General features: G+C 41.7%; 2 protein-coding genes across 3 annotated transcripts; both read right to left on the reverse strand.

Moving 5' to 3' along the window:
* Positions 1–412: 412 nt before the first annotated feature.
* On the reverse strand, positions 413–19,594 carry LOC307043377 (uncharacterized protein). 2 transcript variants are annotated; one of them, XR_013809360.1, is made up of 4 exons: positions 19,217–19,594; positions 18,531–18,812; positions 567–10,261; positions 413–526 (listed from the first exon to the last, which is right to left on the reverse strand). XR_013809360.1 is itself a non-coding variant. In XM_079687764.1 (3 exons), exons 1-3 carry the CDS (start codon positions 19,425–19,427, stop codon positions 9,216–9,218), a joined length of 1,539 nt encoding a protein of 512 aa, XP_079543890.1. In that variant the 5' UTR covers positions 19,428–19,594; the 3' UTR covers positions 413–9,215. The 2 variants fall into 2 exon arrangements, 1 of the variants encoding a protein (XP_079543890.1); XM_079687764.1 differs by having other exon boundaries at positions 413–10,261.
* A 1,452-nt stretch (positions 19,595–21,046) lies between these two features.
* Positions 21,047–23,385, reverse strand: LOC307043378 (uncharacterized protein). The gene is made up of 2 exons (XM_079687765.1): positions 23,099–23,385; positions 21,047–22,796 (listed from the first exon to the last, which is right to left on the reverse strand). The coding sequence occupies exons 1-2, from the start codon at positions 23,268–23,270 to the stop codon at positions 21,913–21,915; spliced, it is 1,056 nt and encodes a 351-aa protein (XP_079543891.1). The 5' UTR covers positions 23,271–23,385; the 3' UTR covers positions 21,047–21,912.
* Between the last annotated feature and the right edge of the window lie 330 nt (positions 23,386–23,715).

A 23,715-nucleotide genomic window follows, 5' to 3' on the forward strand; every position in this document is an offset into this window, starting at 1 on the left:
GAATACATTTCTAGCCTAGGCTATTTCCTTGTTTTTCGGTGATTTAGTGGGCTCGTTTGTGGGATGTTGCGGATGAGTTTCACCGAGACCGCCTGCTCTGAACAACCAATCACCGTACTGACCGCTTCTAAACTCATGCACGAGAATTGACGTAATCCATAGCAACAGCGCGTCACTCTTAGTTCACTCTTAGTGATTTATCCTTAGTATGAGTAGGTCTCAGCGGCTTTGTGAATAACTTTTAAGAAAAAACTCCTACGTAAAATGATTTAGCGCGAGTTAGGAGCACTCCTAGCAGTAAGATAAAATGCTTTGTAAAAACGGCCCCAGACTGGTAATTGTCACAGCCATGACTTCTAGTTAAATTCAGTGTGGCTAAAATGAAAAGCTTTGTTAAAATATGCAAGCATGCGAAAGTCAAATTCAGCTTTATTGTCAACAATTCTACATGTGTTATACATCCAGAAATATCGAAATATCGTTTCCCACAGTGTGACATGTATACATAAAACAAAACAAAAAGGGCCTAGATAAACGTGGTATACATTAAACAAAACCAAAAGGGCCTAGATAACCGGGGTATACAGTTTAAAATGTTAATATATTTAATTTAAAGTGTTCAAAGTGCAGTTTCAGTGCAAGTCAGTTGAAACGATCTTAAGTTGGCGTGACGTTGAAGTCGTGCGACCCTGCTGCTGTACTGGCTTGTAGTTCGTTTATAGCATAACGTTAGCATTTCACTTTTGGCGACTAGATTTATGATTCAGAAATTATAAAAGTAGGGTTGACATGTGGAGATTATCCGGCTGAACAAAACGTGATCCCTCTCTTAAATGTGTGTCAACCACAGACCTTATTTCGAGCTATTTTCAGAAATCCTATGGAGAATTTGCATTGGTTTTTCAAGAAGGAACCGGAAGAAGTTTACTTCCGGGTTTTACGACGCGTCACTGCGGTTCTCTATAGAAGGGTCAAATACATGCATTTCCCAGCCAACACGGGAGCCTTGACATCTACAGTGAAACTTCTTATGCAAGTTTATCCTCAAAAAGGAAGTAGCTGTGTTTTAACTGTGGTAAACTTGGGTTTATCAACGTTAGTTAGTAAGCAGTGCAATCTTGCTAACTAGCTAGAATTTGGATTTGTTAATGATGGTTAGCAAGCACTCTTGCTAGCCAACATTCAGTTTGCTAACTAACTAGCTAGTGTTTGCTAGCTTGCATTGCTAGCTAACTACTAATACATTTTCACATTACAGTAGGCTGTGACATTACTTCTATACTAGTTGACATGAATAGTCTAGTCTTGATACATTTTGTAACATTCATTCTTATATCTACTTTTAGCTATTTTGTGATTTTTCTTTTTTTTCTTAAAAAAGATTATACTAATAAGTAGGAACATTTGGGGTGAGAAATTTTTGAAAAACCATTGATCATGCCTAGACTGATTCTATACATCTATATTGTTAAGCTAAGCTTACTAGTGGGGTCGCTGTACTGAGGAACCACAGGGGAACCAGCCTTATGTTTTCCCTTTTAGGTTCATTAGTTTGATTTCCAAAAGATTTTACAGAGTAAGAGTAGGCATACCTACCTCTTCTACGTTTCATTGACTTTTCCTAAAACCGTGTTATTCACCACATTTAGGGGAGTTTGTTTTGAATTTGGATTCGTTAATGATGGTTAGCAAGCACATGCAGTGCAATCTTGCTAGCCAACATTCAGCTTGCTAACTAACTAGCTAGTGTTGGCTAGCTTGCATTGCGAGCTAACTACCAATACATTTTCACATTAGGCTGTGACATTACTTCTATACTAGTTGACATGAATAGTCTAGTATTGATCAATTTTTTAACATTCATTCTTATATCTACTTTTAGCTATTTTGTGATTTGGTGATACTACTAAATAGGAAAATTTGGGGTGAGACATTTTTTTAAAATCATTGATCATGCCAAGACTGATTCTATACATCTATACTGTTAAGCTAAGCTTACTAGTGGGGTTGCTGTACTGAGGAACCACAGGGGAACCAGCCTTATGTTTTCCCTTTTAGGTTCATTAGTTTGATTTACAAAAGCTTTTACAGAGTAAGAGTAGGCACACTACCCCTTCTACGTAAGACTCATAATCTCAAATGTGTGATGCATTACAGGAGTGAGTGACAATGACACGTGGTAGATTCAAGTCACATTGGAAAGATGACTCTCAATACAAGGACTGGATTGGAGAGATACCAGGAGATGTCCACAAGGCTTATTGCAAGTTTTGCCGCAAGTCATTTGACATCAGCAATATGGGGGTCGCTTCCCTCAAGAGCCATTCAAAAGGACAAACCCACACCAAGTTAGCTGGACAGCTAAATAATGAAAGAAGAATGACAGATTTCTTGACTACAAAAACAGGAGAGGAAAGAAGCGGCCCAACAAGCCAGGATATCGAAAGTGACAGTCAGGTGCCCAGTACCAGCAGTGAACAGCCTACGGAAAAAGGCTCTGGAGCTCAGGGGAAAACATTTTTTTCAAGCCAAGCTGTATTTGAAGCAGAGTTTCGCTGGGTCATGAAGATGGTCAGGTCACACTTCTCGTTCAACTCCAACTCTGACATTTCAAACACTTTTGCTCAGATGTTCCCAAACAGCGAAATTGCCAAACAATTTACATCTGGCTCAACAAAATCGGCTTACCTTATATGTTTTGGCTTGTATCCTCATTTTAAAGAGCAGCTGATCGAAGACGTAAGAAAAGCAAAGTGTCATGTAGTGTCTTTTGACGAATGCCTTAACAAAGTGACACAAACAGAACAGATGGATATCATTCTGCGCTACTGGAGTGAACGCGAAGGGAAAGTAGCTGTGCGTTACTTCACTTCAGAGTTCTTAGGACACACTCAGGCAGAGAAGCTCTTGGAGAGTATCAACATATCCCTGTCACCTCTGGACCCCAAGAAGCTCCTGCAAATATTGATGGACGTCCATACAGTGAATTGGAAGTTCTTAAGAATATTCCAAGAGGACAAGAGCAAAGAGGACCCATATGCACCAAAGCTCATCAACCTGGGAAGTTGTGGTCTGCATGTTGTGCATGGAAGTTTCCAGACCGGAGAGAGGGAAACAGGTTGGAAAATCGGAGATGCGCTGAGAGCGCTTTGGCAGGTGTTCCATGACTCGCCAGCAAGGCGAGAGGATTTCAGTGAGCCGAATAAAACGGCAAGATTTCCTCTGAAGTTCTGTGCCACTCAATGGGTTGAAGACTTGCAAGTTGCTGAGCGGGCAATCGAAGTGTGGCCAGCTGTGATGGCGTACATCCACAGCCACAAGAAACTTCCGAAGAGTAAAGTGCCAACATCTGCGTCCTACTTGACAGTCAAGAAACTTGAGTTTTTCGATTTTGTTGCAAGACAGCTGAAGCCTTTTTTGAGGTATTTCAGACAGATGCCCCAATGGTGCCATTCTTGGCAAAGGAGCTCCAAAGCACCCTGACAGGCCTGCTGTCATGCTTTATCAAGAGAGAAGAGCTGGCAAAGATCAAGACACCTCTCCAGCTCACTAAACTGGACCCCCAAGAGAAGCAAATCCATGTCCCACTCAAACACCTGGACATAGGATTTTCAACCAAGCAGGCTTTGCAGAAGGCATCTGAGAAGCTCCAGGAAAATCCAGTGAAAATCGTGGAGTTCAAAAAAGAATGTGTCTCCTTACTCGCAATGACCTGCAAGAAAATTATGGAGAGAAGTCCTCTCATGTATCCAGATGTGCGGCATATGAGGTCCCTTGACCCTGTGATGATTGGGACGGAAACCGAAAGTACAACAGCAATGTTTGAGAAACTCCTTCAGGTTCTCCTCAATGCTGGATGGTGCCCTGCCACAGAGTGTGACAAAGTCCTTTCTCAGTATAAAGCATTCTCACTCGATGTCAACACAAACCACAAAGCAGAGTTCCAAGAATTTGTTTACAGCTGCAGACTTGAAGAATTCTTCGGAAGATATCTCAGTGGCAAAGAAGAGTATGCAGAACTGTGGAACATCATGCAATGTCTCTTCACGCTGTCTCATGGACAAGCTGCAGTAGAAAGGGGGTACTCTGTTAACAAGGATATGCTTGTTGAAAACCTACAGGAGAAGATGCTAATAGCAATGCGCTTGGTCCACGATGCAATGGCTGGGCACACAGATGCTCTAGACAAAGCCCTGAAAGAGCTGCAAGAGTCTGTCAATAAGTTAAAGCAATGAGGTATGCGCAATAGCCTTTATGGATGTATGAAAGATTGTAATATTTATTGGTCACCCTCCTAAAGACAAATATAACACCATTTTAGCTTATGGAGATGAGCAATTTTAACTCAAAATAACATTCTGTTTCAGATCTTCAGACTGTAGAGAGGAGGAAGAGGAGTGGAGAGGGGGAGGAGCCAGGAGGGCACAGAAGGAAAGAGGGAGGAGGAAGAGAAGAGGGGCGAAGATGAAAGAGGAGAAGAAGAGGGGGATAAGAGAGTAGAGGATGACAGAGGAAAAGGGAGAAGAGTGGAGAGGAGTTGAGAAGAGTAGGAAGAGAAGACAGGAGTGGACACAAGAGGGGAGGTGTGGAGAGAAGAGGACAGGATGAGATAGGAGAGGAGTGGAAGAGAGAACATATATAAATCCCAGTGCTCATGTGTTTCAAAGTTCCAGTTCAATAAATTGTTGTTCATCTACAGCTTGTTGCATTATTTCATGCATTGATATTATCAATAAGACATAATATCTAAGCATTTACAATGTAGACTTGACTGGCACATCTTTTAAATCAAGTAAGTAGTCAGGTGTCCTAGGGGGTTGTGTGTGTGAGGGGAGGGGGGCGCGGATGGGGGCGGAAAGCTTCAGGGGCCTATCGATCATCACTTAATATGGTACCTGGAAAATCAGGAGGTAGCATTGAAAAAAATGTCAAGGCAAGCGTGGGAACCCTGATTATGCACGGTCCCGCGGGGGAGAGGTCTGAGGATTTAAACATCAAACTAAATTATTATTATTTAAATATATGTATTATGCAACACCCGCGACCCGACCCGCATCATCTTTATTTTACCCAGAACCGAACCCGGAAAAAAGTGTTTGAAAAAATACCACCCGCGAATCACCTTTTTTGCGGGTCACCCGTCGGGTACCCAACCCGATGCAGGACTCTGATCCTGCTCCGGCCGTTCAGAATAAGTTATCTAGCCCGCTAAAAAATGAACCAGCTTCGTAGGACTGGAAATCCCAGAAGTTAGCTTGTTAACAAAAATCTTGATTCGTAGTATAGGCCCCAGGCCTCTGCTTTAGTTCAAGCTGCTCTTCCTCTCGACTGGTGCAAAATTCCTCCTGTTCCTCTTTAATCTGTGGAGGCTCTGGGTCCTCTTGGTCCAGACTGGAGTTCCTTTCCTGACTACAGAGCTGCTGGTCAGTGAGAACCTCCTCCTCATTACAGACATCATATGTTGCAAAGAGAGCTCTGGAGGGACAGATTATAAACAAAGTACTGTTAGTGTGGTGTTAGGGAAGCAAATTGCATTCAATGCTTGGCAATGGTGTTAAGATCAATATCAAGACAACAACAAACAAGACTATAGAAATGCATTATGCATAACATTTATAAATAGATTTGATAAAATACAAATAAAAAACATTAGGCAACCAACTTTTTTAAACTATAACATTATTCTAACAATGTGTATTTTAACTGCTGTGCTTTGTGTAGCAAGCTGCCATCTGAGAACCATTTAGTTTTTTATTTGAAATTGTTCAAGATCTTACTTGTGTTTCACATGCAATCTCTTATTAGTATTACCAAAGTTCAATATGAGGCAACTCCGGTGATCAAACTAATCAACATATTTAAATAATATAATAACTTAAGCTCAAGCCCATGTGGCTATCATTTAAAAATCTACTGTTTGTTTCAACTTACATCCACTTACTTATTATGTTAGTCATACCAGCAGCCTGGATGAACAGCGTTTGCTTATATCTTTAGCGTTTAGGGTGAATCTGGTATTCTTACATCATCACCATACAAAGCTTTATTGTTAGATTAGATCACACAGCATTATGTGCACCGATCATTTCTATGAATTAAAGCACAATGGAGATTATTATTTCCAACTTCAGCTTGAGTGTCACCTTGAAACCAAAATTAAAAAATTAAAAAAATGTGATTCCAGTACAAAATACATAAATATACAAAACAAAATGATATGTTGAAAACATAAACAAATCTATTTGCAACTTAATTGCAGTTTTTTTTTAAATCTTCAGCATAGCAACCATTGCTCAGTCCCAGAGGTAGCTGCCTGGTGAACATTCAGTGGTGGCGCCAGAATATTTTTGTTGGGTAATCTATGGTAGGGCTAACCCAGGGGTTGGCGACCCGCGGCCCACGGGCTACATGCGGCCCTTTAAGCCCTCTGCTCTGGCTCCCTTGAGTTTAGACAAAAAATAAAAAGGAAATACAATAAAAGTATTTGTAGGACTATTTATATTTTGTTGCATGGTTGAAAATGTTTCGTATCTTGTATTTTGAGGGGATACTGTGACACATAAATAAAAAACAAAACCGTTTTAATTAGGTCAACTAAAATATGCGTCACATCCTGCTACGGTTCCGCGCGAGCGCCTTTTCCTGCGGGTGAATAACCCGACCCCCGGCTCCATGAGCGAATTATGGATAAATCAAAGAAAAGTACCGGAGTAACACAGGATTTAATTCTGTGTGGACAGAGTTGTCTGCTTTCACAGCAAACGATGCTGGTTTACCGGTATGTTTGATATGTAGAGAGAAGTTGTCAACGGTGCTGCACTCATACTTGTCAACCCTCCCGATTTTCGCGGGAGACTCCCGATTTCATTGCCCTCTCCCGGTTTCCTCCCGGGGTCATATTTCTCCCGCATTTCTCCCGATTTCTGACAAAATCAGATTTACACACAACTGTTTCCACTCGGACTTTAATACAGCTACACCATTGTTTGGTTTCCATGGTAACACGTCTCTTTGGTAGCGCGCGCAACTCAAAGTCTGAGAGGATGGTGAGGCAGATATTCACAGAAAACAGAAAAAGAATCGACAACTACTCTACTCTCTGCTCACTCCTTTCCTGTAAAATACAGGTCCAGCCCACACATATGCTCCATCAAGGACGGTGCTACTACAGGCCACAAGGCAGTGCACTTACAACTACAATAAGCATGTTAATGTTAATCTAACAGCTCCGGCGATCCACTAGCACCCCCCAAAATTCTAGCGCACTCGAGCTGGTTTCTCCATTCTTACCTACCCTAGCTTTAACTATTTTTAGGGTGCAGCTATATGTTTTATTTATTTCAAAGTGGGCCCATTTTAATAATATTTGTTTTCCTTCAAATGTGCAGAGGACTCCCCAAGTGCTGTGTTTCATTTATTTTAAAGTAGGCCTGTGTATTATTTTGAATTCTCCTTATAGGAGTTCTTTGTTTCTTATTAGAGGTTAACAGTTTTATATAAAGTAATAAATATCCTAATAATTACAAAAAGACTGTAGTTTTTGTCTGATATAACAATAAATACAACTTTATTAGCTATCAAGCTATGAAATATGTTTTGCGGCTCCAGACAAAAAAATGTTTGGGAAAAAGGAGCAAAATGGCTCTTTTGGTCAAAAAGGTTGCAGACCCCTGGGCTAACCCATACAATGGTGGGGCTCAAGTCAGTATTTGTAATGTAATTACATACACGCTATATCGCACCCCTTGACAGTGAAACGCCACGCGTGAGGCTTTTATTAGTCTCCTTTTATCAGCTAAATTACATCGAGAGCAACAGGTGTGAGTTAAACAATACAATAGCCTATTCTGCTAATTCCACGTTGTTACAACATGCTACGCAGCGGAAGAAACAAGAAAAGTTGGCATATAGAATTGACACGGAGAGGGAGAGACAGAGAGAGGGAGAGTAGTGATGTGTCGGTCACGAACGAGCCGGCTCAAAGAGTCTATGCTTACGTTTTTATAGGTGTTGCTATCTGCTTTGTGTAGTGTGGTTCTACAAGCAAGTCAGTGCATTCATTGGATGGTGTCAGAGAGTTACAAGGGTCTGTAAATGTAATGAAAACAATTGGTCAAAGCAAATAATTGATATTAAACATGTAATATTTACTTTTGAATACTTCAGTACAAAGGAGGTATTGAATCATTTAAGTGATATACGTATGTGTACACATATAAATGATTAGTCAAAACAGGGCTACATTTGATTGAATTATAAAAGGTATATGTGGTCAACTGAAGAGCCGTTTGGGAGCCGGCTCTTCTTGGTGAGCCGAGCCAAATGATCCGGCTCACCAAGAAGAGCCGGAATTCCCATCACTAAGGGAGAGTGAGGGAGAGAGTGAGGGAGAGAGACAGAGAGAGAGACACAGACACAGATAAACAGAGAGAGACAGACACAGCACACAACAGGTGTCTCTATTGTCATACAAAACACTTTTTCAAATGACCCATTATTACAAAATATATTCAAAACTCAATATTCACTCTTCAGGTGGGTCGTGTGACTCTGGCACCTGTTGGACTTGTACCTCAATGCGAGGGCATTTAAGAACAAATCTATCCATCCGAAATATACAATTAATCCTAGAAGTTCTGCTGTCTGTCTGCAATTTACTCGGCGCGAGTTTGGGGACTTTTCACTGTGAACGTGACGTATCAGTAATGCATGACGCAGCAGACCCAAAGTTTCGTTGCTCTGATTGGCTGTAGGTCTATTCAAATTGCATTCGGAGGCATTTTGATCCGACCGCGGCTGCGCTGATATCATAACGCGAGAGAATTTCCACACCTTTAGTGTATAAAACTCCCCCACTACTTACTATTCCTTGCACCCCTCTGGCATAAGCCCGAATGGTCTCAACCATATTGCGTCAGTAACGTGCACTTGTTGTTACAGCAGGATCAGTTTGTGTGTTGTTGACACGACCGGTAGATTTTCGCAATCCGTGTTCTCAACATGCTTACTTTAACATACTTTTTCATGGTCGGGCTAAGGTAGGGCTAAGCCATTTCTTGGTATGGCTGCAGCCTACCCCAGCCATACCCTGGCTCCGCCACTGTGAACATTCATCCAGATGAAAAGTGCTGCATTTATGTGCCTTGTCACTTGTGTGGGTATAAATGGAAATCTACTTGTTGGTGTAAACCATGTAATACTTTTTCAATTCAAAGTTATGCCTTCTCGGCAGCGTGAATCCTTCTCATGTGGCTCAATAATTCATCTTTACGTCCAAAATTGTTCCCACATGCTTTACAAGTAAACGGTTTCTCACCTGTGTGGACTTTCATATGCCTTTTTAATGTTGACATGTCAATGAAGCTTTTCCCACAGGTCATGCAAACATACGGTTTCTCACCTGTGTGGCATCTCATATGCCTTTTTAATTTTGACATCTCATTGAAGCTTTTCCCGCAGGTCATGCAAACATACGGTTTCTCACCTGTGTGGGCTTTCATATGCCTTTTTAATTTTGACATCTCATCGAATCTTTTCTCGCAGGTCATGCAAACAAAGGGCATCTCGCCCGTGTGGATTCTCATGTGACTCTCAAAGTCAATGTTAAATCTGAATTTTTTTCCACATGTTTTGCAAGTATATTTCTTCTCATCGGTGTGGACTTGCATGTGATACATCAAGGAACGGCTTTCTCTGAAATCTCTTCCACATGTTTGGCAAGAATATGGCTTCTCATCCGGGTGGATGGTCATGTGTCTTCGCAATATTGACATGTACTTAAAATCTTTCCCACAAGTTTCACATTTTAAATATTTTTTCACTGTGCAAGTATTACGTTGCATGTCTGACAAGTTAATGTTGTTTACTTTGTTCATTTTAGTTTTGTGATGTATTTTATCTATTTCTGGATCCGCAGTTCTCGTTAACCCTGAGTCATTAGAATTGTGAGAGATGAGCTGCAGATTACTTTGTGCTTCTGATACCACAACGCTTATAACTGGCATGTTGCCTAGACACTCTTTTGCACAAGTCTGACCGCTATGCACACTTTCCTCATCAGTAAGAGTCACCATGAAGACATCTGTCTCCTGCTTTAGTTCAAGCTGCTCTTCCTCTCGAGTGGTGCAAAGTTCCTCCTGTTCCTCTTTAATCTGTTGAGGCTCTGGGTCCTCTTGGTCCAGACTTGAGTTCCTTTCCTGACTACAGAGCTGCTGGTCAGTGAGAACCTCATCCTCATTACAGACATGTTGCTGGGGGAGCTCTGGAGGGACAGAAAATAAACAAAGTACTGTTAGTGTGGTGTTAGGGAAGCAAATCGCATTCAATGCTGGGCAATGGTGTTAAGATCAATATCACAATATCAAGACAACAACAAACAAGACTATAGAAATGCATTATTCATAACATTTATAAATAGATTTGATAAAATAAAAAAATTAGGCCACCAACTTTTTTAAACTATAACACATTCTAACAATGTGTATTTTAACTGCTGTGCTCTGTGTATTTGTGATCTGTTGTTGGAGATCTCAATGTGAATGAATAAACAGAAAATAGCTAACGAGAGGCTTTAACCATAATCAGGGTATATGCAGAAATCCTGAGGTCACATTTAATACCTTTTAAGACATTTTTTAAGACCCTTTCCATACATTTTAAGACCTCATCGCAACTTTGAGGCTTAGACCCCGGCCCCACGAGGACGCATACGGTAAAACGCATACGCAAACGCAAAAAAGTCTTCCGTTTACACGCATTCGATTCATTAATGTGTCCGTTCACACTAGACCGCTAGAAATGCTGGAAACGCTGTAGTACATATGCCAGGCCTGTAAGTGGCGCTGCTGCCGCCACAAAATACACCAAAAGCAGTGAAGAAGACCCCGGAGCATGGTTGCCCTTCTGTTTATTCTCCGCGGTGGACGGCGTGTTCTCCTGCTGTTTCTCTCAGGTAGTCCACCAGCAGATGAAAAACACCCACCTCTCCGCCTCTTCCAAGAGACGAGGGAAACGTGCGGCAGAGTTTCCGTTAAAATAAAAGTTCCGCCGGTCAACATGTCCTCAACATGTCGGGCTATTTCATCGTTATCAGAAAATGATCATATAGGGCTTACACACGGAGCCGTTGGACCCCCAGAGCGTTGCGTATGTCGGTCTATCCACCTTGGGACCCCCCCCCCCCCCCCCCCGCCCACGGAGCGGAGCAAGGCAACGAAACTTAAAATAAGAAGCAGCATTTTACGGCGCGCTGTGCATGGGGCCGCCTTGAGGGGATTTCCCGACATGTCGTTTCAGTAAATTAAAGGGTGTTTCATGTTGTCGTTGCTGTGGGACTTCTTAATACCTTGGAAAATGCCGTTTAATACTTTTTAATACTTTTTAAGACCCCGCGGACACCCTGATAATGAATCCCATTCAGATTGTTTTATAATTTGTAAGTGTCAGGGAATAATTTTGTATACATGTTTACCTTTTGCCCTCTGACACGGATGCCCAACCTTGGGCAGCCGCTATCTCCCTGTTGTTGTTGTTACTAGTTTATGACCGGGCAACTTCGGTCAGAGATAGTTATTGTTGTGGGACACCTGGAACACATCCTTCTCGGGGTGTAGATGACCCGAGCCATAAGCGACAACAAATGTGATTCAGTGTCCTCAGCTGTTTAGTCTAACTATTAAGAATGTTGATTATTACACTCTGAACTAGTTAAAACGTCGAACTACAAGAGGGTTTGTCAGAATTGATGTGGCATCTCAACCGTGTGGTCAACTCGTGGCCCGTGACATGTCTTGTCAATTCTCTGGCCGAAGCTCCAAATAAACCGTCAGTGTTTGCCATCAATACGCGTATAACGTGTGTGTGGACGCTGGCGTTGCTTGTCTGCCGCTCCACCACCTAAGTCCTATTTATTTTATTGTTTCCAGTCCAGATTTGACAACAATTTTTTGCCTGGCTAAAACAACAGTTAAATGTTAATCAACATTAGTATCTTTTTGTATTCATCGATATACCGAATCGCTACTTTTGTTGCCTGACGTTGCTGTCACTAACCTGCTGGCTCATCGGTTCCTAGCTCGCTAGCTAGCAGACCCTTACGGCCCGTCTACACTACAGGCATCGAAAAATGCTTTCAACGCTTCGCCCATTCACTTGAATGGAGTGACGTAGAAGATTTTTAATCTTCGCCGAACTGCATTGTGGGGAGCATGGCATGGCTCTGCAAGCATCACGAGCATCTATCGGCATCAAAAGTTGAACAATGTTCATTTTTTGAGTCTCAATGCTTGGCATCAGCCAATCAAATCCAGTTTATGCAAATCCCGCTAATGCAAGCGCAGCCAATCAAACCGCGTGCAAGCTGGGAAAGCCAGACCGCAGTTCATTTCCTCATATTCCAAACGAGATATTACGGTAGGAAATCACCCGGTTCTTTGCGACCGGAACTATTTACCGGTATACAAACCGGAGGAACCAGGCATGAAGGGAGGTGGCAGAGACAGTGGGTGAAACTGGTAGGTTTTTCGCCTGTTTGGAGAGTTTATATCCAGTTTACTTCGTTTTAACATTGCTATTGCTTTGTATGTCGGGGGCGGGAGATTCATGTGATTGGTTGTTGCTCGCAAAAAATCGCCAAGTTTGAGACACGCCCAGCTTCAAGATTTTTTGATGCCTGTAGTGTAGACGGGCCGTTAGCCATCCGGTGGCTACAACGATAAACAGAATACTCTCGTCTCTACCTGAACTCAACGGCTTGTCTAACCGGAGTCTCTCTATCCCGGTGTGGTCAGCCTACCTGCTCTCGTCCCCTCCTCGGGCTTCCCCCGCTGACACTTTCCCTCCCAGGAGGTCATCGGACAGTGGCTATCAGGCTAGCTAGCGGGCTAGTCGCCCGGCATCCATTCTCCGCACGGACGTCATTCACTCCTTTCCACATCTCCTCCGCAAACCGCTGACATCGTCCTCCGCTGATGCTGTGGATTATCCTGTGGCTTATACCAGGGCCCACACCACTTCTTCTGCCACGGTCATCCGGCCCCTGGTTTCCGGCAACAGCTGGCTCTGTGCCATCACCACACCCCCCGATCATGCCACCGCTTTTCTCCGCTTCAGACCTCCACTCTCTGAATAACCACCTGCCTCCCGATTGTATGGATATCCTCAAGGAGATGGGTTTACTCCGCAGACGACGGCCTCCACACAGAGGCTCAGGCCGTAATTTTTTCTCCCACTCCATCCCGTCCATCTGGTCGTGCCGCACTTCCGCATTACGTCACTCTGACCAATCTTCGACCACTTCCCCAGTTCAGCTATCCAATCACAGCGCAACGCCCTCTAAAAGCAGCCCTCCTCAACACCCGCTCAATGAACAACAAAAGCCACATTCTAAACGAATTCATAACGGACAATAACCTGGATTTCCTCTTTTTCACTGAGACCTGGCAAAAATCTCTGGACTATTTCTCTTTAAACCAAGTCACTCCATCAGGATTCACCTATTTTGATAAACCACGTCCACAAGGACAGGGTGATGGTATTGCTGCTATTTTTAGGAAGGATGTGAAAGCCACCACCATCTCCATCCCTGATGTTCCCTCATTCGAAAACCTGGTATTCATGCTCTCTGGTCCCACTCCCCTGGTCACAGCCCTCATTTACCGCCCTCCAAAACAAAATCCCACCTTTTTTATCCGACCTCTCTGACCTTCCAACCCAGCTATGCGCAATATCTCCATCTGTGCTCGTCGTAGGGGATTTCAATATCCACATTGAGGACCCAACCAGTAAATAAGCCATCGAATTTCTGGAAACTCTACAATGCTTCAACTTTACACAGCACATCAATTTCCCCACACACAGCCGTGGACACATCCTGGACCTAGTCTGCTCCACTGGTCTCACCGCCCACCACCTTCACATCTCCGACCACCTGGCCATCACCATGGACATTAATATCCCCATCCCCATCCAAAAACACAATCGCACAATAACCTTCAGAAACCTTAAATCCCTGTCTCCCTCAGCACTCTCAGCCTGCATCACCTGCAAGATGTCCGCCTTCCCCCCCCCCGCCTGACAATCCATGTCAACTGGTGGACTACTAAAACACCACCCTCTCCTCCCGTCTCAATGAACTGGCCCCCCAAAAAAACAAAACTGTCTCTTTCACACACTCAGCTCCCTGGTATACCCCCGAACTCCGCCAAATTAAAGCACAAAAACGCCAACTGGAACGCCTTTATAACAAAACCACTCTAACAGTTCATCTCCATGCCTACACCGACTACCTACATCAGTACAATAACGCACTCAAAGCAGCCCGGTCCAACTACTACTCACAACTGATACACTCCGGCACCAGCAACCCCAAGGCTCTGTTCTCCACCATCAGCACACTACTTAAACCCTGTGACAACGCCACCCCATCCTTGACAACCGCACAGTGCAATTCTTTCCTCTCATTCTTTCAATCCAAAATCGACAGCATCTATAGAAACCTGACCTCCTCAACAGCCCTCCCCATCTCCCCTCCTGGCTCCCCCCCCCCTTCACCTCACAGCCCCTATCCCGGTTCTCCCCTGTGATCCCAATGCAACTGTCCACCCTCATGGCTGGAATGGACTCCACCTGCACTCTGGACCCCATACCAACTAAATTTGTCAGGGAATGCCTCCCTCCCATCTCCCAACTCAAAACCACAATCATTAACTCCTCCCTCTACTCTGGATCAGTCCCCCCCTCACTCAAACTGGCTGCTGTTACACCCATACTGAAAAAACCTGGACTCACCCCTGACGTCATGTCCAACTTTCGGCCCATCTCCAATCTCCCCTTCTTATCAAAACTACTCGAACGTGTTGTAGCCTCCCAACTGAAATCCCACCTCAGCTCCAATAACCTGTTTGAACCCTTTCATTCAGGATTCCGCACAAAGCACAGCACAGAAACAACTCTCCTCGGAATCACTAACGGCCTCCTCCTCTCCTCAGACTCCGGCAATCTCAAAATCCTCATCCTCCTCCACCTCACAGCAGTGTTCGACACCATCAACCATACCATCCTGCTGTCCCGCCTGGAATCATCTGTTAAAAGGTCCCACGTCATGCTTTTCCGGTTATTACCCGTCCCCTTGTGTGTTATGAAGGTTTTTATGCATGTAAACGGTCTGCAGAGTCAAAACCCTCAAAGTACACCCTGTAGCGAGTAAAACTCGAACACAGAAAATACCTCCTCAAAACGCCTCGTTGGAGATACGTCACTGTCCATGGATTCTTCCGGGAAACTCATGATGTCATGCGTTAACCGGAACCAAATGGACCAATCCGTGGAGCCGTTACGTTACGTCCGCGGAGCCGTTACGTTAAGTCCCCGCTGATTGGTCCAAATTGACCAATCCACGGACTTCCTCACACACACACACTCAGCGCATGCAGCTCTGCTGATCTCTCCTCCCTGGCTGCAGGCTGATAACAGACAGTTGGGATTGCGGCGAAATTCTCTCTGCAGACCCATTCTCACAGCGTTTATCAACCTTTTTCTTACTCAATATCAAGCCACACTTATTGTTTTTACTTCGGCTGTAACTTTGTGTGTGCTCAGGGTGAGTTTGGCTGTGTTTAGCGGTGTATCGCTAAATAAGGAAACCACACCTCCACGGAGCTCAGCGCGATTCACAACGTTCCTTTTCATCCTCTATATCCTCCCCTTTGGAAAAATCATCCGCCGCCACAACCTCCAGTATCACTGCTACGCGGATGACACCCAACTCTACATTTCCACAAAAACCATCACTGCCACAACTCACTCACCAACTGTCTCTCAGAAATTAAATCCTGGATGCAAACGAACTAGCTTCAACTGAACAGCGACAAATCAGATATTATCCTAATCGGACCCACATCCCGCACCAACACCACCCAGAACTTCAACTTCACCCTTGACAACACCACTCTAATCCCCTCTCCTCACATTCGCAACCTTGGAGTAATCTTTGACAGCCAGCTCAAATTCGACAAACACACAAACCATATCACCAGGACTGCCTTCTTCCATCTGAAAAACATCGCCCGCCTCCGCTCCTCACTCTCCTTCCCGGCTGCTGAAACCCTCATCCATGCATTTATCACCTCAAGACTGGACTACTGCAACAGCATCCTGTATGGTTCATCATCCAAAATTCTAAATAAACTACAACACATCCAGAACTGCGCTGCCCGCTTCCTTACCCACACCCGCTCCAGAGACCACAACACCCCCGTCCTTCAAAACCTGCACTGGCTTTCTGTCCGTCAACTTCAAAATCCTTCTGCTAACACACAAAGTTCTCAATAAACAGGGCCCCCCCCCCTACCTCACCGACCTGATCCACCACTACACTCCCTCCCGCAACCTTCGTTCATCAGAAGCGAACCTCCTTTCTATCCCCACATGAACCAAGCTCCGAACCTTGGGGGACAGAGCCTTCTCCATCACTGCCCCCACCCTCTGGAACTCCCTTCCACAACACATCAGAGACTGCACCGACCCCCCCACTTTCAAAACACTGACCAAAACACACCTCTTCAGACTGGCTTTTAATTTGTGAATTATGCTGTGTTGTTATTTTAATATTTATTTATTTTTTATTTCTATTCTTTATTCTATTTTATCATGTTTTATCAAACCACTGTAAAGCGTCTTTGAGCACCTGGAAAAGCGCTTTGAAATCAAATGTATTATTATTAAAGCTCCAGCTGTCCTCGTGTCTCTTTGAGTCCTGACTCGCCATTGCTACAGAGGTTTCCCCCACAGTAATAACTTGATAGGAAACTAGAAAATTCAGAGAAATGTTGACTGTGTGACTGAAACTTGGGTGCGCATCCCGACGCTAACATTACCCCCGCTGAGTAAGTATTAATAGCATTAGTTGTATTGTTAAGGTACAACAAAGAATATCCATTAATTTTAGCTCACTTTTAGCTGACTATTTTAAATGTTTATCTATTACATTTTTGGATTCTAGTACCACATTCCTGCATCGTTCCTGAACATCTTTAGATTACCACTGGGTTTAGTTGACAACCGACAGGTGAGTTCAAAGATCAGAGCGTTTCCACGGCAACGCCCTGCCAGTGAACAAGAGACAGCCAGTCAGAGAATGTATTGACAATATTGTGCTGCATTATTGCTTCTAAGTAAAAAACTGTAACTCCAATCAGCTAAATATCCTACCCAGAGTATTTAGGATACCAGATGAACACCTGATGGTTCTCGTGTTTGCTATATGTGTCCTTTTGATTAAATGAGCATATCGGTGCTGCCGGGACAAATATCCCTCCATTATGATCACAAAAGTATGAAGAGTGAAAATTGTGGCCAGCCGAGCAATAGTTGGAAAAAAAACTCAGAATATTTTCCAGCTCCTCTCCCCTCTAGCCGTGATGTCACCACTCTAAGTCTTAACGAGCTCTCCCATACACACCCATTATAAAATGTGAAACAGTGTGAAATGTCCACAAAACGTAAGCTGTGACTACATGAGAACCGTACTAGCTATCAAAATATCCAAATAGTCTAATAAAGTCCATACTTAGCCTCAAGAATCGTTTCAACTTGTAATTGTTGTCCTACGTTAAAGTGTGCGGAATCTGTATGGGGTCAAAGGAGTGTTTTTGATCTCTGTTCAAATGGATTTCCCATTCATTGCTATGGAGCAAATGATCTCAGTTTTCTGCGAATTTGCGTGAAAACGGCTAGGCGAATCTCTTTGTAAATGAAGTAACAAAGTTGCCTTAATCAAAAAGAACAACACAATTGGTTTCATAGTTGAATTCAATAAATAAATATTTTATTTCATGTAATATTATAATCGTTAAATATGGCATGATTTAATTATAGTTTGTTTTATATGTTAAACCAATATGCGTAAGTGTTTGTTGTTTCTTGTGCCTAGGAACTAATGTTTGTTCATGTACTGGTACTGCCTGTTTTGTTGATACACTGGACAACTCAACGTGGGTTGACGTCTTTATTCAAAGCTCTGCTGAAGTCTGTGATAAAGTTATAATTTGACAAAGTTATACGGAAAAGGAACTTTAAAGATGAATCTCCTTTCACGAGAAGTGGTCAACGAGGTATTTGTTTTATTTTCTCATGCGTCATATTTTCATTCATATATGTATAGCACAATATGCTAATATGTTTGGCTATGTATACGTGTTATTCGTTGTTGTAGTTCTCACGGCGTAACGGAAGAGGGGAGGCTAGAAGATGAAAACTCCAAGAAATAGACGCCCGTTTTAAAGAACCGACCTGTGTCTGTGTCGTGAAGAGAGCTACACTCTTACAAAAGACATAGCAACCCGATCACGGTTATTCCGAAACGTTTTGATATGTTTTTTGTGTGTTTAGTGTCAACGCTGCCGGACGAGTAGCATGACAACATTTGTGGCGGAAGAAGTAGATTAAGTTGAGATAAGTATGTTGAACACTATACTGTGTGTGGCTTCGCCAGTCACAAAGAATGAGAAAGTATTTTATTGTTTGTTACACACCTGTTCTGTGGAGCTGTATCTGAGGCTTGCCTACAGACTCTTTTGCACAAGTCTGACCGCTGTGCACACTTTCCTCATCAGTAAGAGTCACCATGAAGACATCAGTCTCCTGCTTTAGTTCAAGCTGCTCTTCCTCCTGACTTGTGCAAAGTTCCTCCTGTTCCTCTTTAATCTGTGGAGGCTCTGGGTCCTCTTGGTCCAGACTAGTGTTCCTTTCCTGACTACAGAGCTGCTGGTCAGTGAGAACCTCCTCCTCATTACAGACATGTTGCTGAGGGGGCTCTGGAAGGACAGAAAATAATCAAAGTGCTGTTAGTGTGGTGTTAGGGAAGCAAATTGCATTCAATGCTGGGCAATGGTGTTAAGATCAATAGCACAATATCAAGACAAAAACAAACAAGACTACAGAAATGTATTATAAATAACATTTATAAATAGATTTGATAAATTACAAATAAAAAACATTACGCCACCAACTTTTTTAAACTATGACATATTCTAACAATGTGTATTTTAACTGCTGTGCTTTGCGTATTTGTCATCTGTTGTTGGAGATCTGAATGTGAATTAATAAACAGAAAATAGCTAACAAGATACTTTAAACATAATGAATCTCATTCAGATTGTTTTATAATTTGTAAGAACTTGATAGGAAATAATAAAGTATTTTATTGTTTGTTACACACCTGTTTTGTGCAGCTTTATCTGAGGCTTCAAGACGGTATCCAATAATCTGCGCTGACGACAAATCTCCTCCTCGTATGCTGATAAAGCTTGAGCAAAAACTCCAAATATTTCATCGGCAGCTGCAGCTAGTCGCTCGTTGATAACACTTCTCAGTTTCTCAACTGCAGCCATTTCTACTGTGTGAAATATATGGATGTATGAAGACAACATAAGCCGAACCAACTTTTATTTTTGTCGTTGGGATGAACTACACAACTTCCGGTGGAATGTTCTTCTTCGTTGGTTTAGGGAGTGGTTCTGCACTGATGAAGTTACATTACCGCCACCTACTGGATTGACATTCTAAATACATTGTCGAACAAGGGAAACAATAACATAAACAACATGTTCCCCAACTCTTGTTCAGTGAGTTGCATGAATCACTTTTGTTTGACTTTTGGGTGAACCTTTTCTCACAAGTGTCACATTTGTAGTTATTCCTACAATAAACAGTATTATATTTTATTTGACTGTATATCTAATTTAATATTAAGTTCTTGTATCTTATTCTATTTACATGTATAGACTCCTAAATGTACTTAGTCACTAACAACACTCTGCATTATTTAGTTTATTGTATTTATTTATAATTCTGACATGTATATATAGTTTACTTGATCGGCATTACTTGCACATTGGTCTTGCAACATAAACTTCTTCTTTTCTACTGTTTCTTCTTGCACTATTTTTATTTTGTATTTGTACTTTTTGTATCTGTTTTATTGTGTTATGTCCTATATAACTATTACAATGTAGGGGGAGCTTGGGATTTCAGATTTCCATTGCCATTTTCTACATTCCAGCTAATGTGCATATGAATATAAAGCCTTTCAATTTTGAATCTTTGAATTTGAAATGCTTTTCCCCGGCAGAGGTGTAAAGTATATTTACTCAAGTACTGTAACATTTCTAGATACTTGTTCTTTACTTGAGCATTTCCATTATTTGCTAGTTTTTACTTCTACTCCACTACAATTCAGAGACTAATCGTATACTTTTACTCCACTGCATTTATTTTATACCTTTAGTTATTTTACAGACTTGGAATAATGAGGTGAAATATAATCAATACTTAAATGAGACTTTAGTTACACCTGGAGTAAATTCACAATCTACCCTGCACTAACAAAGGGATTCAAACTAGCTGCACCTTTACCAGCTTTGACTAACACTTTATGCATCAATAACTATTATACAAATATATAATATATATTATTCTGTAAGGGGAAATCTGCACAACAAGTGCTTTTACTTTTGTACTTTTACTTGAGTAACCTTTGAATGCAGGACTTTAACTTGTAACAGAATATTCCTACACGCTTGTACTTCTACTTTTACTGAAGTACAAGATGAGTACTCCTCCCACTCTGTAAACCGATGTGGGACCTTGTGTAGATTTTTTTACTTTAAGATATCATGAAACTCCCCATTTTAAACATTTGTTCTCTGGTTTCTGATCAGTACTGGTCTTCTTGTGAACTGCTCTTGCATGGCTTTCGACTCTGTGAGAGTTGTGACAAAGGTAGTGCACACTTTGGTTGGGACGAATCTGGACCCTTTCTGTCAGATTTTAATATTATAACTGAGATGTTGGTTAGTGGCAGTGAATCTGTGCAAATGTAACATGTGATTTTTATTGAGGCCATTGTAACCTTGCTGTGCTATTTCAACATTCATTATAATAAAGGAAATGAGCCGGCTCTATTTAATAGCTATCATTAACATGATTCATATTTTTTAAGCCATTGCAAATACAATGTTTTAAATAAAAAAAAAACACAGTACAAGGGTGGAAGGACTTTACATAGTAATGTGTGAACACTTTTTTATGGAAAACCTTAATCAGAAACATAGATAGATGTTCATTTAATTGATAACCGTCAAATGAATGTACCGGCTTGGAAAGTATTCTCCTGTAAAATGTAAAGTAGAACTTTATGTTGCATGAAAGGAAAGCAATAAGATGCCATCTTCGAACCATTTCGTTTTTTATTTGAAATTGTTCAAGATCTTACTTTTGATTCAAATGCAATCTCTTATTACTGTTACCAAAGTTCAATATGAGGCAACTCCGGTGATCAAACTAATCAACATATTTAAATAATATAATAACTTAAGCTCAAGCCCATGTGGCTATCATTTAAACATCTACTGTTTGTAACAACTTCCATCCACTTACTTATGTCAGTCATACCAGCAGCCTGGATGAACAGCATTTGCTTATATCTTTAGTCTCTAGGGTGAATCTGGTATTCTTACATCATCACCATCCAAAGATTTACTGTTAGATACACACATTAGATCACACAGCATTAAGTGCACCAATCATTTCTATTCATTAAAGCACAAAATAGATTATTATTATTATTACTTCAGCTTGAGTGTCAACTTGAAACCAAAATAACAAACAATTTGATTCCACTACAAAATACATAAATATACAAAACAAAATGACATGTTGAAAACATAAAAAAATCTATTTGCAACTTAATTGCGGTTATTTAAATCTTCAGCAGGTTGCATTGCTCAGTCCCAGAGGTAGCTGCCTGGTGAACATTCATCCAGATGAAAAGTGCTGCATTTATGTGCCTTGTCACTTGTGTGGGTACATATGGAAATCTACTTGTTGGTGTAAACCATGTAATACCTTTTAAATTCAAATGTATGCCTTCTCTGCAGCGTGAATCCTTCTCATGTGGCTCAATAATTCATCTTTACGTCCGAAATTGTTCCCACATGCTTTACAAGTAAACGGTTTCTCACCTGTGTGGACTTTCATATGCCTTTTTAATTTTGACATCTCAGCGAAGCTTTTCCCGCAGGTCATACAAACATACGGTTTCTCACCTGTGTGCACTCTCATGTGTCTCTTAAAGTTACAGTTCAATTTGAATTTTTTTTCACATGTTTTGCAAGTATATTTCTTCTCACCGGTGTGGACTTGCATGTGTTGCTTCAAGGAACTACTTTCTCTGAAATTTCTTCCACATGTTTTGCAAGAATATGGCTTCTCATCCGTGTGGGTGGTCATGTGTCTTCGCAATAATGACATGTACTTAAAATCTTTCCCACAAGTTTTACATTTGAAATTATTTTTCACTGTGCAAGTATTACGTTGCATGTCTAACAAGTTTGCGTTGTTTACTTCGTTCATTTTGGTTTTGTGATGTATTTTGTCTATTTCTGGATCCGCAGTTCTTGTTAACCCAGCGTCATTAGAATTGTGAGAGATGAGCTGCAGATTACTTTGTGCTTCTGATACCACAACGCTTAAAACTGGCATGTTGCCTACAGACTCTTTTGCACAAGTCTGACCGCTGTGCACACTTTCCTCATCAGTAAGAGTCACCATGAAGACATCAGTCTCCTGCTTTAGTTCAAGCTGCTCTTCCTCTTGACTGGTGCAAAGTTCCTCCTGTTCCTCTTTAATCTGTGGAGGCTCTGGGTCCTCTTGGTCCAGACTGGAGTTCCTTTCCTGACTACAGAGCTGCTGGTCAGTGAGAACCTCATCCTCAATACAGGCATGTTGAAAAGGGAGCTCTGGAGGGACAACAAATAAACAAAGTGCTGTTAGTGTGGGGTTAGGGAAGCAAATTGCATTCAATGCTGGGCAATGGTGTTAAGATCAATATCACAATATCAAGACAACAACAAACAAGACTATAGAAATGCATTATGCATAACATTTATAAATAGATTTGATAAAAATAAAAAACATTACGCCACCAACTTTTTAAACTATAACATATTCTAACAATGTGTGCTTTTTGTATTTGTGATCTGTTGTTGAAGATCTAAAAAGAAATAGAAATAACAAAAGTATTACATGGTTTGTTTCACACCTGTTCTGTGCAGCTTTATCTGAGGCTTCAAGACGGTATCCAATAATCTGCGTTGACGATAAATCTCCTCCTCGTATGCTGATAAAGCTTGAGCAAAAACTCCGAATATTTCATCGGCAGCTGCGGCTAGTCGCTCGTTGATAACACTTCTCAGTTTCTCAACTGCAGCCATTTATACTGTGTGAAGTATATAGATGTATGAAGAGACAAAATAAGCCAAACTTACTTTTATTTTTCTCGGTGGCATGAACAAAACAACTTCCGGTGGAAGGTTGTTCTTCGTTGGTTTAGGGAGTAGTTCTGCACTGATAAAGTTACATTACTGCCACCTACTGGATTGACATTCAACAATACATTGTCCAAATCTCCCACAATAACTAACAAGGGAAACAATAACATGTTCCCCAACACTTGTTCAATGAGTTGCATGAATCACTATTGTTTGACTTTTAGGTGAAACTTTTCTCGCAAGTGTCAAATTTGTAGTTATTCCTACAATAAACAGTATTTCATTTTACTTTTTAGACGCTTTTATCCAAACCGACTTTCATACTCAATACTGAGGAAAATCCCCATATTAACAATTTGGGGTGAAGTGTCTTGCCCAGGGAAACAAC

This window comes from Notothenia rossii (assembly GCF_949606895.1).
Source record: "Notothenia rossii genome assembly, chromosome: 6".
Classification (NCBI taxonomy): Eukaryota; Metazoa; Chordata; class Actinopteri; order Perciformes; family Nototheniidae; genus Notothenia; species Notothenia rossii.

Bases quoted from the DNA above. Each gene is read 5' to 3' on its own strand.
- LOC307043377 (XM_079687764.1), bottom strand. From the start codon at position 19,427: ATGTTGTCTTCATACATCCATATATTTCACACAGTAGAAATGGCTGCA. The intron at 18,813-19,216 runs GTGTGTAACAAA...CTGTCCTTCCAG, and splicing joins GATAAAGCTGCACAAAACAG to AGCCCCCTCAGCAACATGTC. The intron at 10,262-18,530 runs GTGTGTAACAAA...CTGTCCCTCCAG, and splicing joins GATACAGCTCCACAGAACAG to AGCTCCCCCAGCAACATGTC.
- LOC307043378 (XM_079687765.1), bottom strand. From the start codon at position 23,270: ATGGCTGCAGTTGAGAAACTGAGAAGTGTTATCAACGAGCGACTAGCC. The intron at 22,797-23,098 runs GTGTGAAACAAA...TTGTCCCTCCAG, and splicing joins GATAAAGCTGCACAGAACAG to AGCTCCCTTTTCAACATGCC.